The sequence below is a fragment of the Metopolophium dirhodum genome, chromosome 2 (genome assembly GCF_019925205.1).
Source record: "Metopolophium dirhodum isolate CAU chromosome 2, ASM1992520v1, whole genome shotgun sequence".
In the NCBI taxonomy this organism is placed as follows: domain Eukaryota; kingdom Metazoa; phylum Arthropoda; class Insecta; order Hemiptera; family Aphididae; genus Metopolophium; species Metopolophium dirhodum.
The window spans coordinates 4,152,794-4,169,109 of record NC_083561.1 but is presented as its reverse complement, the minus strand read 5'-3'; the positions used below and the strand labels follow the sequence as shown (position 1 = coordinate 4,169,109).

Genomic DNA, 16,316 nt, shown 5'->3' with positions numbered 1-16,316 from the left:
AACTTAGTCAAAATCCAGTTACTTTTTTTTTTATATAAAACTAATAATTATACCTTTTGTTATTAAAGCTAACAAATAACATTGTAATTCAATAAATGTATGTATTAAAATTAATTACTGTAAGTACCTAAATATACTTAAATCAATGATGAAAGTAAATCGTAATGGTCCACAATACTCACAACTATACTAAATATCAAAGTAATTGAATTTGTGTAGCATACTACACTAATAAAGTAGTAAAAGGTAGCATACTACATGATTACCCAAAAAGCTTTAAAATTTAAAATAAGGTTTCTTTTATAAGTTGTTTCTACAGCTATTTAAAAAATACCAAAAATACATATTTACAAACACTTTTCATAAACGTATTATGAAGTTTAAAATCGGATATTTAAACAAAAAATGAATGATATTTTGAATTTTCTCTTATGGAATTTTTGTTGTAGCTCAAATATGATTAATCGTAGGGCATTGAAACTTTCATCGTTTAAATGTACATTATAATTTATTACTAGAGCAGTGAAGTTATTGCATTTGCATGTTTTTTGTAAATGCTTATATTTATTGCTGAGTGAGCTTAGAATATGTTCGTTAAGCTCTTAATTTAAATAAAAAAAATTATATTGCAATAAATGCAATTTTGGCGACTTTTTTAATTTTACTGCAATTTCAACTATTTTTCATAATTTTTGTTTACATTTAAGATTATATGATTTAATATATAAAATAAAAGTATCAGTGGACAAATTTCTATATTTGTTGTAATACTTATTATTTTATTAATAATTCCATAAAGCGATTATCGCATTTAGGTTGTTAAGATAAAAACTTTTCCCTCAATAAAATATACTAACAGCATTCAGTTATATTTAAAAATACCAACATCGTATTGTAACTAGAGTACCTTGATAGAGCTTTTATTATCAAGGCACTTTTACAATTGTAACTAGTAATAACTAATATAGATGTAATAGTTTATAAAGGTACAATACAGTACTGGGGCCGCTAGAATCATCCGCATGTTTTCATGGCCCGTACTAAAGTCGTTCTTTATACTTTGTCGCACGTATTTCGTCCGTTAAAATGCCAAAAGTCAAACTGATTAAAGATTATTTAAAAAAAATATGAATCATATTTAATTTAAGATTCTGAGCGAAGCGATGAATGTATTGATTTTACAATGATGAGTGTTTTTTAAAAATTTTTTTGTGTCTGTCATCACCTTTTAGGACAGTAAAAGTGCTTGGATTTCCTTCAACAGTAACTTTTCTGATAGGAAAGTGAATGTAATTGGTACTTTGGGGGAGGTCAAAAGTAAAAATTTCTCAGTAGTTTTCAAACACGATGTGAAAAACAAAAGAAAAATTAAGGAAAAACGGGAATTTTTACGCAAAATCTGTTTTTGAGAAAATCGATTTTGGTTTTTGATTTAACTCTATGGTAGGTACATGCAATTTTGACTGAACATTTATATAAGCATTTTCTATACACCATAACATTTTCCAAATATTTTGACTTATTTTGAGCTGTTTACGGACATTTTCAGTTTCCATTTTTTTTAGTCTTTTTCTATAAGTATCAATAAAATGTTATTTGTTGGTTAAAAAAGCTTGAAAATTTAATGGAAGGCTCCTAGGTTATTGTTTCTATGGCAGATTAAAAAATTTAAAAATCCATAGTCACAATTTTTTTTTATAAGCATTTAAAGTTCAAATATTGACAAAGTACGTAAAAATTACGAACATTTGAAAATTATTTTGAGTTAGAAATTCATAAAAATTTTCTTTTTAAATCTAAGATTTGAGAATGTGATACAAGATTATCCATAAGTTTTTCTACCTTTATCAAAAAAAAAAAAATGTCTACAATAAGGTAAAATTAAATTTTTATAAGCGTTTGAAATTCATATTTTTACAACATTTGATATTTACTCGATTTTTCATGTAACGATTCAAAAACGAATAACTGTAGATACATGAAAATTTTACTGAATGTTTATATTTTCATTTTCTATACACCATACAATTTTTAAAATATTTTGACTCTTTTTGAGTTGTTTACGAATATTGTCAGAATTCTTTTAGTTTTTTTTTTCGATACACATATCAATAAAATTTTATTTATTAGGTAAAAAAGAGTGAAAATTGTAAAGGCCCCTGATATATTGTTACAATAGCAGTTGAAAAATATTAAAAATATATTGGCACAATTTTTTTTTATAAGCATTTAAAGTTTAAATTTTGACAAATTATTTTGTAGTTAAAAATTTATAAAATGTTCAACTTTTATAGCTAAGGATTGAAAATTTAAAACAAGGCTCCACGTAAATAGGTTATATATAAATTACTTTATTCACAATAATATCATCAAATATACTTGGTATGATAGGCTGACTGACCATCTTCGCTCAGAATCGTTTTTCTTATAGGTACAATATTATATGATTGAATTCAAATTTAACACCATCCATTACAGTGACCCACTTGTAACCTACTGCACAGCAGAGCGACATCCACTTACCCATCCTTTTATTATTATTTATTAATATATTTTATTTTATTTATTTATTTTATTTTATTTTACAATATGGGACAAACTCTATAATAACATGAATATAATAGTAATAGTTTTGCTTTATGGAAACGAGGTTGAATTTTAGAGTGAGAATGAAGGGTCAGTATTGGCAATGCGCATTAGACGGATGATCGGTGAGTTAAGATAGTAATTTGAGGAAGAGAAAGGTATATGGAATGGAACAGATGATTGTGTACGGCGAGATGGGACATTAAATGAGACACGGGATAGTGATTCAGGACTGTAAATTTTAGAGGAAAGAAGATTAGATAAAAATGATAAGTTAGCTAAGTGACGACGATCAGCGAGGCTTTGTAAAGAAAAAAGGTGTTGGATTGGTGTGTAATCGTGAGGTGAACAGGATATGTTTAACTTATAAGCAGAGTGACGGAGGAATTTTCTTTGTACCCTTTCTATCATGCTACGTGCAGAAGCGGTGGACGGGTCCCAGAGGATGGTTAGGTTGGGACTCAAGGATGGGACGGACTAAGGAACAGAAAAGAGTTTTTAGTGGTGTGAGCCAGTGAAAATCTGTAGAGACACGGTTTATGAAACCTAGCAGTTTAAGAGCCTTACAACAGATTATCTGAATGTGCATATTAGGGCACAGGTTCAGTGTAAGAGTAAATCCTTTACATAATTATTACAAATTATCAAGGGGGTGCCCTTTACGGAGTAAGTATGCATGATTACAGTATTAATACGACAGAAAGTCATTACTGAACATTTAGAAATATTAAGAGCTAGTCCCGAGGATTCGCCCCATGCCACTAATCGCTAAACGTCGTTTTGAAGAAGGTGACAGTCTGAGATGGATTTTATACGGAAAAAGATTTTCATATCATCAGCAAAGATAAAGAGTTTGGCATGCAGTAGGATGGAGGCGGCTGAGTTTACGAATAGGGTAAACAGAAGTGGAGAAAGAACAGCACCTTGTGGTACACCCGAGGAGGGTGTAAAGTGGTCCGAAGAGGTGGAATCAACAGTTACCCATTAGATCCTATTTGTGATGTAAGAGTGTAGCCAGGATAGTAGAGGTTTACCGATGCCTATAGAGTCTAATGTTGATATAAGATGATTATGATCAACACGATCGAAAGCCTTGGAAAAGTCTCTGTAGATTACATCTACTTGGTAGTTATCGCGAAAAGAATCATAAATATATGATTGAAGACTAAGGTTACAAGTAACAGTTAACCTGCCAGGACGGAAGCCATGCTGCTCATCAATAAGAACATGGTTCAAAGAGGAGCGAATTGAGTTAAGGACCAGTGTTACAAATAATTTGAATAAATGAGGGAGGATAGTTATTGGACGATAGTTTGAAACATCTGTAGAATCACCAGACTTAAATATGGGTCTAATTGAGCCAAGTTTAAGTGCAGACGGAAAGATACCTGAGTCAATAGAAAGCCTAAATAATAACCATAACGGTTCTGCTAGAACAGATCGAAGTTTGTATAAGAAATCACCTAGGATACCATCTGGACCAACAGACTTTATATTGCGAAGGGAACATAAGCATTGGTAGAAGTCACTAATCAAAAAATGGGCATTAGACGGGAGTGAAAAGTGGCAGATAGGATGAAATGTCTGGGATGGAGTCGGTGAAGGCTAGGTGAACACAGAAGAAAAATATGTAGCAAAAAGGTTTGCTGTATCGGAATGTGATGTACTCTGTATATCACATGCTGTACGTGCAATAGCGTGGCTTAGCAAACACTAGTTCTTTCAGCTCATTAGTGTACCATGAGGGAAAAGTGGAAGGGTGAAAAAAGATTTTAGGAACAAAAGATAAAATTGAATAATGGAGAGCATCAAGGAAGACAGACATGGCATCATCGGGGGAGTATGAAAGAAAGGTACGTTTCCAATTGAAATGGTTAGATAATTTAGTGATCTGTATGTAGTCTGCCTTGCTAAAGTTATAAAATGATTTTAGGGGAGCAGATTGAGGAGCATGAATGGGGAGATTTATAGAGAGTGAGAGAGGTGGATTCCATTTTAATGCAATAATGCAATCAATTTAGTGAGTTTTTTAATGCAATAACTTCACTGCCCTATTTATTACTTTCTGTATAAATATACATTTTAAAAATATTAGACTAATAATATAGAATAATTGACAGTTGTAAAATACTATGAATCGTTCTATGGTATTGACCAATAAGTTAATAATATATGATAGTATTATAATAATTAATAACATATTATGTTAAGTGAAAAAATTATTTTAACCAACCATGTAACTAAAAATTAGGCTTCTTCAACGATATAATTTTGAATATCGATATCGTTTTGAATTGGGCGATATTGAATCGCGATATCGAAAAAAAAATTTAGGTATTGATATATCGATATTCCGATATCTCTATGACTATCATAAATGCCAATACTCAAATACTCAATTGACTGGGTACTAGGTAGTAACTAGTGGGTATTATATCAACAATTAATTGTTTTGAAATATATTTTTCAAGAGCTTTAGCATGAAAATCAGTTTTCTTGATGTACATCGATTATCGATACCTAAATTTCTGAAAAAAAGTTTGCGATATCGATATCCAAACAAAATATTGATATTGTTGAAGAAGCCTACTAAAAATAGTATACCTGATTAAGTAAATAATAAAATATCCTTGGACATATATGCAGACAGAACATTTCCACTAAGAATTATATTTAAGATGCAAAAATGTATCATTGAATTTAAATTTTAAAAAAAACCACTACAGTGAATTGTTATGAGGTACACAAAGTATAAGCACTAACTAAACCTACCATAGAGCAGTAAGACTTCCTATGTTTTTTTTATTGAACTTTATTGTTTAAGAGGACACTATACAGACATTTGTCGTCTACGTTTACAAGTGGGCAACATAAAAAATGTACGCTCAGCAGATTACGCTTAACTTCATTGGTTTAAAAATTAGAGCGAATCAACCAATAATACGAAACTTAATGGGAAAAACATTATCTGTGATTGTGTGTGAATTTACGATAATTCAGTTTTTAAGTGATAAATAAATATTTTTAATATACGCGATATTATAACATTGATTATAAATACTATCAAGTATCAATGATTATATACACAAAACTTGCTAATAAATTGAACTATAGTAAAAAACTCTCATACAAACACAGATAATGTTCTTACTATTAAGTTTCATAATTGGTTAATTCGCTCTAGTTTTTAAACTAAAAAAGTTAAACGTGATCTGTGCTAAACTTAAATATGGTGTTACGGACTTTTAAACAGAAACAGCAAATGCCTATGAAGATAATCTTAATGATAGATGATAACAAATAATGAATTGGTTTTATTTGATTTGTATTTAAATCTAAATAAAATATTACCTGAATGCTACAGGATAAACATTATCATTAGTATTATGCAACGAACGCCATAGAGCTTGCATTAAGTCAGCTCTTACTGGTTGAATATGTTCATACAGAAAATCTGTTTGCAGGTTATCTACACATAGTTCTAAAGTTCTAAGACCCTAAAAAATAATAAAATAAATTATACTTGAAAAACTCATTTACAAACAAAATATATTAACCTGAATAATTAATGATGGAGATCCATTCAAAGCAGAAACTAATGGATCCATAAGTAGAGGCAAATGAGGTAATAGTGAACTTAAACGAACAGGTACAGTAAGACACAATTCCACAAATAAATCTTTCATATCTTGTTTATGTAAGCCAGATTGTAAGCTATTTAAACTTTTTAATAAGTTTGGTAAAAGAGGTAAAAATTCTTGATATAAAACTCCATGTGCACCTCCTCCAATACAACGAAATAGAGGACGCAACAGTAAAAAATAGTAATATGGATCTTTAGCAGTTAAAGCTAGTTTCATTGAGCTGCAAATTAATAAAATACAGAGTAAAATATAATTTACTACTAAATTAAATTTATTTTTTAAAACTTACCTGTTAACAATTTGATTTAAGTAAGGTTGAAGTGTTTGTTCACTTTCAATTGAATACTGATTAACCGTATCAAAAACTTGCTTAAAAAGTTTTAAATACAAATTACTTCGTTCAGCATTTCCACTGCCCATATCTTCCATTTTGCTGAGTAAATGTTCTAATAACAATGTTGCAAATATGGAAGATGTTTCTGATGTGTTGAGGCTATTATTTAAAAGTGATTCACTAATGTACATTAAAGCATGATTTTTTTCTACTCGCTCAACAAAATAAGCTATTGTAGTGGAAAATATTTCTTTAAATGTACTTGGAGGTAATAAGGTAAACTACAGAAAAAAAAAATATAGGGTTATTTTTTTATAATGTTTAAATTCCAATAATACTTACAATACTGCTTAAATGGTCCATTGCTTCTTTTTCTTCTTTTGATCGTGGTCTTAAAACATTGGCATTGGTATTTTGATTATTCAATGGATTTACCATATGCACATCCATAGCTTGTAAAGACCATTTAACAAGACCTAAATAAATTTTTACAAGTTGAGGTTTTACTGGTAATTTTGTTGTACTTCCTGAATCATCTTCTTTGTTAGTCTGAAATTAAAGATAAAAATAATGTGGCATAATAAAAATTGTAGATACAAATAAATAATGGTATACAATTATTTGAATATCAATTTACAATAATGAAATATTTTTGTATTTTATCTTTAATCTCAATTGTTTAATGTACCTTAACTGTAGCAATACCCCAAACTGCTGTTTTTATACCACAAATTATAACTTTGACTAACGTCCTACACTCTGGCAATGAAAATAAAGCTGTTGGTGATGAAGAGAACACATATTTTGTTTTTTCTTGAAGTTTTTTTCCACCAGGACTATTAGTTAACTCTTTTACTTCTTTTTTTACAATTTCGTCAATAGTTTCACCTTCATTGATGTCTGGAATTTGTGATGATTCAGATGATAATGATTTAGTGGCACTAAAATAAAGTAATTTATATTTAATATTTTAACACCTTAAAAATGTACATATTTTATTGAATAAAGTACTTTTTAGAAATTATAGCTGGTATGTATAATTTAGAAACAACTTTAAGTTTTAGCACATAAACTTGAATAATACGTATTAAAAGATCAAAACTGACTGTTTCTCCTTGAGTGCATTTTAAATTGGGAACATCTTCACCATTTCTTTGTCTAATACAGTCTACTAAGTTCATTAACATTTTACAGCACATTAACTGGATACTGAAATATTTTTTTATTTATAAATTACATTTTAGTTTTTATTTCATACAGTGTTTTATTTTCTCTTACCTAGGAGTTAAACTATGATCATGAACATTGATTGCAAAAAGATTAACAGCTTTTACAATTGTTGGTAGTGATAAATGAACTCGAACATGATGAATAAGATCAGCAATAGTACTATACGCCAGTGGTTTTAAATTTTCTGTAGTAGTCCATCCTCGGCCAAGTAGTGTATTTTCATCAAGTAATTTGTCCATGTATGGAATAAATTCTAAAAAAATAAACAAAAGTAAAAATTTTAAATTTAAAGAACAACAATTTATTTTTACTTATTCGTAATTCTGTATTAAGAATATGCCTTGATGCGATCAAAAGTTCTTTTCTAAGATGTGTTACTTCCATAGGACATGATTCCAACATTCCAATCATTCCTTCAACTAATTGTGTAGAATGAACGGTTACAATTTCTGTAAACGGCTTAATAACGAATGCTAGATAAGATAAAACTTTAATTTGGGCTGATACCAATTCAACCAAAATTTCCTTGTTATAATTTGAATGTGATCTATAAATATTTTATACAATTATAAATTAAGTTTATTATCAATATTGTATACTCTGATTATATACTTGTAAAGTGTTGATGGTTGTAGAGGTATAATCCGTATAATGGTTGGAATATATTCACTAAGTTCCCTTTTAACATTATCTTTATAAAGTTGATAAATAAGTACAATTGCTATTGGCAATTCTTGCAATATTTTTAATGATGAAATACTTCGCGGAATAACGTTATACTAAACAAAATATAGAGTTATAAAATAGTGAATAAAATAAAATACTAAAATAGGTTTCAATTTTTAAGTTACTTATTTAATATAATATAATATTAAATTTACCGTCTCAATATTATTTTCTGATGTTTCACAGTTAATAACAATTGTTGAATATGTATTATCCAGAATTTCACTTATATCAACTGTAGATAGATCATTAATACGCAGTCTTTGTTGGGTTCTCATGCTAAATATTTTTTCCATGTTGTCAGGTATGTCCCAATAAATTTTTTTAGTATTTTGAAGAAATTTACTAATCTATTATACAATATACATAATATATATTTTAACTATTACATAATTGTATTTAATTAGTTAAAAATTATTTTTTAACTTACTTCAGTGTTATATGGAGGTCTGAAATTTTTTTGTAATTCAACAATAATACGTATACATGAAATTCCATTTTGTTCGTTATCAGTTTGAATGAGCTTCATACACAATGTTACAAGCCGATCAACATGGGGTTTAAGAAATTCATTACACGGTAGTCTATAAATCATTTCTAGTACCAGTTTTCTTACTTGCTATCAACACAATTTACATATAAATTATAAGTATAATTTTATTAGTGTTGTAGTAATACATCATATTAATAATCTAGTTAGGTCAATTCATTTGTATAAGTTTATAACATAAATAACTATTCAAGTTTAATTTACAGTTAGAATACAAAAATTTAACATCATACAATTATTGTAAATTATGTGTACTTCAAAACTTACAAATATATGATATTCCGCTATAAAATATGGTTCTCCATCAACTAAAATGCGAATAAAATGTTTGATCATATGTTCTAAAAATGTAGGATATTGATGAGAATCCACAATCATCTAGAAAATTTGAAATAATAAAAATAAATAAATTAATGTTGTTAGTTATATTATGAACTTTTAATTTATAGTGTTTGTAAACATTTACATTTTTTTTTATGTACAGTTAAAATTGTATCTAAGTTGAAACTAATTGAAAAAAAAATATTAGTTTTGCTAAAAGATAAGTTATTAGCTTTAAGCTATAATAATTGAAAACAATTACATTAAAATAGTACTCAACAAACAAGGTAGTCAAGAATAAATCATAATATAACTTGAATTAAGAATACATAACAAACCATACTATTAATATGGTTTGAGTGTATAGTTACAATTTAGTTGTAAATATTCAATTATATTTTAATGTGATATATGAATAATATTTGAAAATGAAAAAAAATATGCTCATAATGCATAGGTACTATGCATGGTAAAAATATATTTTATGTCTTAATGCAACAACATAAAGAAATGTATTATTACTTTCCTAGTAAAAGTTTAATTTTATACCTCAAAATTTTCATTCAAAGTTTGGACAATTTTTAATTTTTGTTCATCTTCGACACTTGGATCTGTTAACAATGTAATATCTGAACGATATTTGTCCATTATCGATTCATGATCCAACATCGGTTCGGTTTTAACAACTGCCGCCATTATAAATGTTTATTTAAATAACTATCCACTTATGATTTATTTACTTCACTATAATAATAAATAATAACAATATAATATAGATTAAACATCCTTTAATAAACAGTAATAGTTCTAACTTTTCATTATAACTTCATCATTAGAGTAGTGTTATTGTTTATTAGTATTAACAATAATAATAATAGTGTTCACGAATGATTAGGTTACTCGCCACTTTATAATGTTTATACTTATAGTAAATATTATATATTTTAATAAAAATAAAGAAAATAAGAACATAGAATATTTTAGAATAATTCACATTTTGAAGAAACGATTCTCGAAGTTTCAAACAAATTTAATATTTACTATCAATTTTCAAATAGCGGAAAAATTTAAACATTAACCTCAATCTGAGAATTATCTCAAGGAAAATACAAACAGTTTTTGCGGCCAGCAGGGAGGGCGTTAATTTCATAGATAATATAATATTCTTATATTATCTATGGTTAGCTTATGATATTTATTATCAAAAGGGTGGAACCCAGCAGCTGGTTAATATATTATTGTATATGGGTGGAAAACGAATGATAAGTGGAACACGAATACACTATTAAAGATTTAAGATATACACACGAATGGCATGAATTAGGAGATCTTAATTTGTGGATATAATCACATATCCACATATTATAATCATAGAATAATTAGTTATAATGGACCACGGACTAAGATATAAATGTGGCGCCAAATAAAACCAACGGTAGCGGTGAAAACATTCAATCATTAGTTAATTTTTAATTTTGGTTTAAAATATAATATATTTTAAGCATATAATATAATATCCATGACAAATTATGATAATATCTATGATTCAATTAATGCGGAGCACGATTTAAGATCTTAAACCGTGATGCGGAGAGTATAACTTGAGTGTTGATGATAAATGATGGAGAAAGTGAAAAACCTTTGCGGCTTTGCGGTCGGCTGTCCGCCCACCAAGTCGGTATAATTATTATTATGATTATATACAGACTGCATGTCTGCATTCTCTCTGGGAATTCATGATTGATAACTAGTGATACAAGCACCGAGATAGATAGGATAGGTATAATCATCAGGTATAAATGGTTCTATGGTATAATATCCACGGCACGGACATAAGATATTATACAGGACTGGACATGACAAGGTTGGAGGGTGTGGGGGGTTGACCACGAAATGTTGAACAACAAGTGGTGTTCAGGGGGATATTTTCCTTTTAGCATTACTAGCGCCTACCTAGTGGATACTTATGGAACTAGAAAATTGTATGATATGTTCTAGTTCCGTAAGTATCCACCAAGACGGCGCTAGTAATGCCAAGAAGAAAATATCCCCCCGAACACCACCTGTTGTACTACATTTCGTAACCACAATATTCATCTCGTGTCCAGTCCAGGACCTGTATATCCAGTATCCACGGACCACGGATCATAATATAATGGACTGGTAACGACATAGTCGACGGTGATCAGGGGACAGCCGCAAAAGGTGTCACTTAGCTGATAAGAATACTGTTCTTACGCTACTGGTGGTTTTATTTGGCTACACAATTTGTACGCTATATATATATATATATTATATTATATGATCTAAAGTATGTTCATGTGTGTATTCACCGCCGCGCCGTATTATTTTATAATATAATATCAATATGTATTTATGTCAATACAAAAATATCAAATCTAACCATAATATCTATTATCTATTACCCAGTACCCACTACAACAATATTAAAGTTGATGGTAAATCTTATAATTTAAAATCCGTCATTTGTCATCATGGTGCATCTATGAATAAAGCCCATTATACCAGTATAATTTTACATGAAATGGCCAAGATGCAATGATACTTCAATAAATTTTGAACCATGGTCACGACTCACTAGGGGGTAAAGATGCATATATTATTATAATAATGGAATATGATAATAATGATATAATAATATAATAAATATAAAAACATAAAAACCTGCAAATATATTACCATTGAGTATAGATAGTACTATATTCAATGATATTACATGCCGGTACATAAAAATATGTTTTTAAAAAACTTCTGATATCCCAACAATAACACTATCGTGGAACTCCGTGTAAAAAATTGCTAAGTAAAAAAAAACTGGTCATCTTCAGCATTATAAAGATGTGATATCATTAATAATTGCTAAGTATCTACACTAAACTAAAAAAATCAGTCATTTATAAGACCTAAGCATTATAAAGATCTGATATCACAAATAAAAGCTAAGTAAATAAAATTAAAAATAAATGTATTCTTTCTCAATAATTTATTTACTTTGCGAAAAATTATTTCGACAAATAAACATGTTTGTTCGTAACTGGACTATTTAACAAATTTCCATTACAAATGTTACTATAAATTTGTTTTGTAAAAAGATCTTAATTATAAATTTATAAATAAAATAATTTCTTGCAAAGTAAATAAATTATTGAGATAGAATACATTTATTTTTAATTTAAATTACGTATACGTATTCGTGATTACACATCTTTATAATGCTGAAGATGACCAGTTTTTTTTGATTTGGCAATTTTTTACACGGAGTTCGACGAATTGTTTTTGTTGGGATTATAATTTATAATATACTGAACATCCCCAATAGGAAGGTACAAATTGTTTCCACTTCCCGCCAAAGAGCGTTTTGTTAATTTGCTTCACCAATTATACCACGATGTAGATAATGTAGTGACCAATACCACAGAATAACTACTGTGCCTATACCATGTTAATCATATTTTGTAAATATCGTTATCAGTATTATCACATCGACTAATTCGAAGAATTATATACCAAATACATCATACATGTTAAAACTTGAAATAACGTTATAAATGTCCATAATATTAAATCTAATTTAACATCTTCGGCTGCGACACAACGAAATTGGGCTAATAAGGCTCCAAGAAATTAGACTAAACTAGTTTAATTTAAATACTATCATGGATATCGGAGAACTGTTGGACTACAAAGTATGTAACAAACAATACATGTCTGTCAAATACTCAAATAATTTGGCAATACTTATCAATATAGTATAGTATATTAATACCTAATGTAATGTGGTTTCATTTTAGCCTGCTAACACTCCAAAACGACCACTACCTGAAGAGGAAGTTAATCAAATTCAAGAAAATGAGACAGATTATGAACGACAGAAGAAACTTAGACGATTAGCCAAACATCGTGTTCAACAAATAGAGAAACAAGAGCAAGAACGATTGAAAGCAGAACAAGAAAGACTCGCAGAAGAACAGCGAATGAAACAAGAACGGCAAGATATGGTGCAAAAACTAGTTGATGAAAATCTTGCTGGTACTGATGTAAGGCAAACATCAAATCATAATAAAATAATATATTTAAAAATTTGAGATTTAAATAAGCTATTAATTTTATTTCATTCATAGGACGGAGTCTTAGACGAAGCAGCTCTAAAACGCATGATTTTATTGTTTGAAAAAAAAGTGCTAAAAAACCAAGAAATGCGAATAAAATTTCCTGAAAATCCTGAAAAGTAATTTTTTTAGTATGATTTGTATTCATAATTTTATCATACTTATTTTAATTTAGGTTTATGGAATCAGAAATTGAGTTGCACGATATTTTAACAGAAATGCATGCTATAGCAACTGTTCCAGATTTATATCCTATATTAGTCAACCTAAAAGCTGTTTTATCTTTGTTAGAATTACTTACTCACGAAAACACTGACATAGCAGTTGCAGTTGTCAATTTATTACAGGTTTGTCATATTAAAATATATGTGTTTAAAGTTATTATTGTAATGCATTCATTGTTCTAGGAATTAACTGATCTTGATTCTTTAAATGAAAATGAAGAAGGTACAGAAATATTGATTGATGCATTGCTCAGCAAACAAATATGTGCTCTATTAGTACAAAATCTTGAACGTATGGATGAATCCGTGAAAGAAGAGGCTAATGGTGTACATACAACTTTAGGAATATTTGAAAATATTATGGAACTAAGGCCTGACGTTGTGGTTGATGTTGGTAAACAAGGTCTTATTCCATGGCTTTTAAAAAGAATTAAAGCTAAAATGCCTTATGATGGTAATAAACTTTATAGTAGTGAAATCCTATCTATATTGCTGCAAAACAATGAAGAAAATAGGGCTTTAGTTGGAGAAATCGGAGGCATTGATAATTTATTACAACAACTAGCAGTAAATATTTATATAGATAACATTTCAAATAGTTTTTAACAATGTTTAATTTTATTTTTAGTATTATAAAAGACACGATCCTTCTTCCCCTGATGAACAAGAAATGATGGAAAATCTTTTTGATTGTCTTTGTTCTTGTTTAATGGATAAACTAAACAGAGATAGATTCTTAAGAGGTGAAGGACTACAGCTTATGAATCTTATATTAAGGTAATTTATCATTTAATCAATCATATTGTTTATTTTTTTAATATTTGTAAAAAGGTTAAAAAACATTCTAAATATTTCAGGGAAAAAAAATTAAGTAGAAATGGTTCATTAAAGGTATTGAATCATGCTTTGTCAGGTCCACAAGGCAAAGACAATTGCAACAAATTTGTAGATATTTTGGGACTTCGGACCATATTCCCACTATTCATGAAAACTCCTAAAAAGAACAGAAAAAGAATGCTTAGTACAGAAGAACATGAAGGTACTAAATTGAATTTGTTATTTAAAGACTTAAGAAAAGTCATATACTCATATGCACATATTGTTGCAGAACATGTTATTTCAATAATTGCCAATATGTTACGTAATTGTCGCGGTACACAAAGACAACGTCTCATGACCAAATTTGCTGAAAATGATATGGAAAAAGTTGATAGACTCATGGAACTTCATTTTAAGTATATGGAAAAGGTTGAAATGATCGATGCTGAAATTGATGAGAAGGTAAAGTATTTATTACGTAACAATTACATTTTTTTATTGTTGAAAACATTTTGTAGAACACTGGGGAAGAAGATGAAGATGAAATTTATTTGAAACGTTTAAACGGAGGTCTATTTTCTTTGCAACTGGTTGATTATATTACTTTGGAAGTTTGTAATAGTGGCCCAAATATAAAAAAGAGAGTAACTCACATTTTAAACATGCGTGGTGGAACATTAAAAACTATTCGACAAATAATGAGAGGTACATATCAGATTAAGTTATTACTTATTAATGTTATTGATTTATTTTCGTTATTAATTATCAACCATTAGCCATTAGGTTGTTAAGCTATATTTAATAATTCATCTAGAAATGTTAGAAATGTTTGGTAATGAACTAATAAATAAAGATGTAAATTATTAAGTATTTCTCAGAATATCAATTTGTAGTTTGATTAAATAATAGTTAATAATATGAAAAATACATTGTTTATAGAATATGCTGGAAACCTAGGCGAGGATGGGGATAAAGAATGGCAGGAACAAGAGCAACGTCATATATTAAAAATGGTTGATAAGTTGTAAATTTTTAAAATTAAGATAATTTGACATACTACGATTGTAAAAAAATACATTATTGTATGAATTGTATTTAATTATACCAACTACCTGCCACTAATTATTTAATTCTTGATAATTTTTTATTGTACTATAACAAATTAGAAAAATATAAAATGTCGACAAACAGAATTTTATTTTATTGATCTACTTTTGCATTTAATAATGTAATTAAACTAATTAAATAGTAAATAATTTATCAACATATTATTACAGTTATTAAAAAATAGTAATCTATAAGTTTTAAGATTTTACAAATTACAGGCATTCTGATTATTTATTTATTATAATTATAAACAGACAGGCCCTTGCCATTTTAATACACAATATTAATAATTAATAATTTTATAATACACATACCTAGCACTTAAATAAGATAAAAATATATAATAAAAAACATTTTGATACAAAATAAAAAAAAATTTTCTTTAGATGTTACCTTAGATCTATAAAGTACAAGTTCCCTACTGACTAAATAACCCCATATCAGATTTTGCAATATTATAAAAAGGTGGTCATGGGGAGAGTGATTAATATTTAATATTTCTATCATATTACCTATATGATTATTTTATTAACTTTTGAGTCAATACCAACTTATAACCTAACCTATACCGTAGAACAGTGAGAATGGGTTCAAGTATATAATCGGTAAAAATTAAAATTCTATTCTAATCTAATTAATTTCTAT

At 28.2% G+C, this 16,316-nt stretch overlaps 2 protein-coding genes across 2 annotated transcripts in view; one reads left to right on the top strand and one right to left on the bottom strand.

Annotated features, from left to right (window-relative positions):
- The window catches only part of LOC132938359 (transformation/transcription domain-associated protein), a 38,911-nt gene extending 28,508 nt beyond the window's left edge, over positions 1–10,403 (bottom strand). The window contains exons 1-14 of the mRNA XM_061005146.1: positions 10,204–10,403; positions 9,941–10,135; positions 9,338–9,448; positions 8,951–9,139; positions 8,676–8,870; positions 8,407–8,573; positions 8,106–8,341; positions 7,843–8,047; positions 7,576–7,773; positions 7,253–7,505; positions 6,907–7,113; positions 6,520–6,845; positions 6,144–6,450; positions 5,938–6,083 (exon numbers count right to left, since the gene is read on the bottom strand). Of these exons, the coding sequence (XP_060861129.1) occupies positions 5,938–6,083; positions 6,144–6,450; positions 6,520–6,845; positions 6,907–7,113; positions 7,253–7,505; positions 7,576–7,773; positions 7,843–8,047; positions 8,106–8,341; positions 8,407–8,573; positions 8,676–8,870; positions 8,951–9,139; positions 9,338–9,448; positions 9,941–10,087 (2,687 nt within the window). The 5' untranslated portion in view covers positions 10,088–10,135; positions 10,204–10,403. The remainder of the gene's footprint in view (positions 1–5,937; positions 6,084–6,143; positions 6,451–6,519; positions 6,846–6,906; positions 7,114–7,252; positions 7,506–7,575; positions 7,774–7,842; positions 8,048–8,105; positions 8,342–8,406; positions 8,574–8,675; positions 8,871–8,950; positions 9,140–9,337; positions 9,449–9,940; positions 10,136–10,203) is intronic.
- A 2,501-nt stretch (positions 10,404–12,904) lies between these two features.
- Positions 12,905–15,757, top strand: LOC132938505 (beta-catenin-like protein 1). The gene is made up of 10 exons (XM_061005375.1): positions 12,905–13,098; positions 13,204–13,449; positions 13,534–13,640; positions 13,697–13,868; positions 13,929–14,312; positions 14,374–14,522; positions 14,603–14,784; positions 14,854–15,026; positions 15,083–15,269; positions 15,504–15,757. Exons 1-10 carry the CDS (start codon positions 13,069–13,071, stop codon positions 15,590–15,592), a joined length of 1,719 nt encoding a protein of 572 aa, XP_060861358.1. The 5' UTR covers positions 12,905–13,068; the 3' UTR covers positions 15,593–15,757.
- The last annotated feature ends 559 nt before the right edge of the window (positions 15,758–16,316 follow it).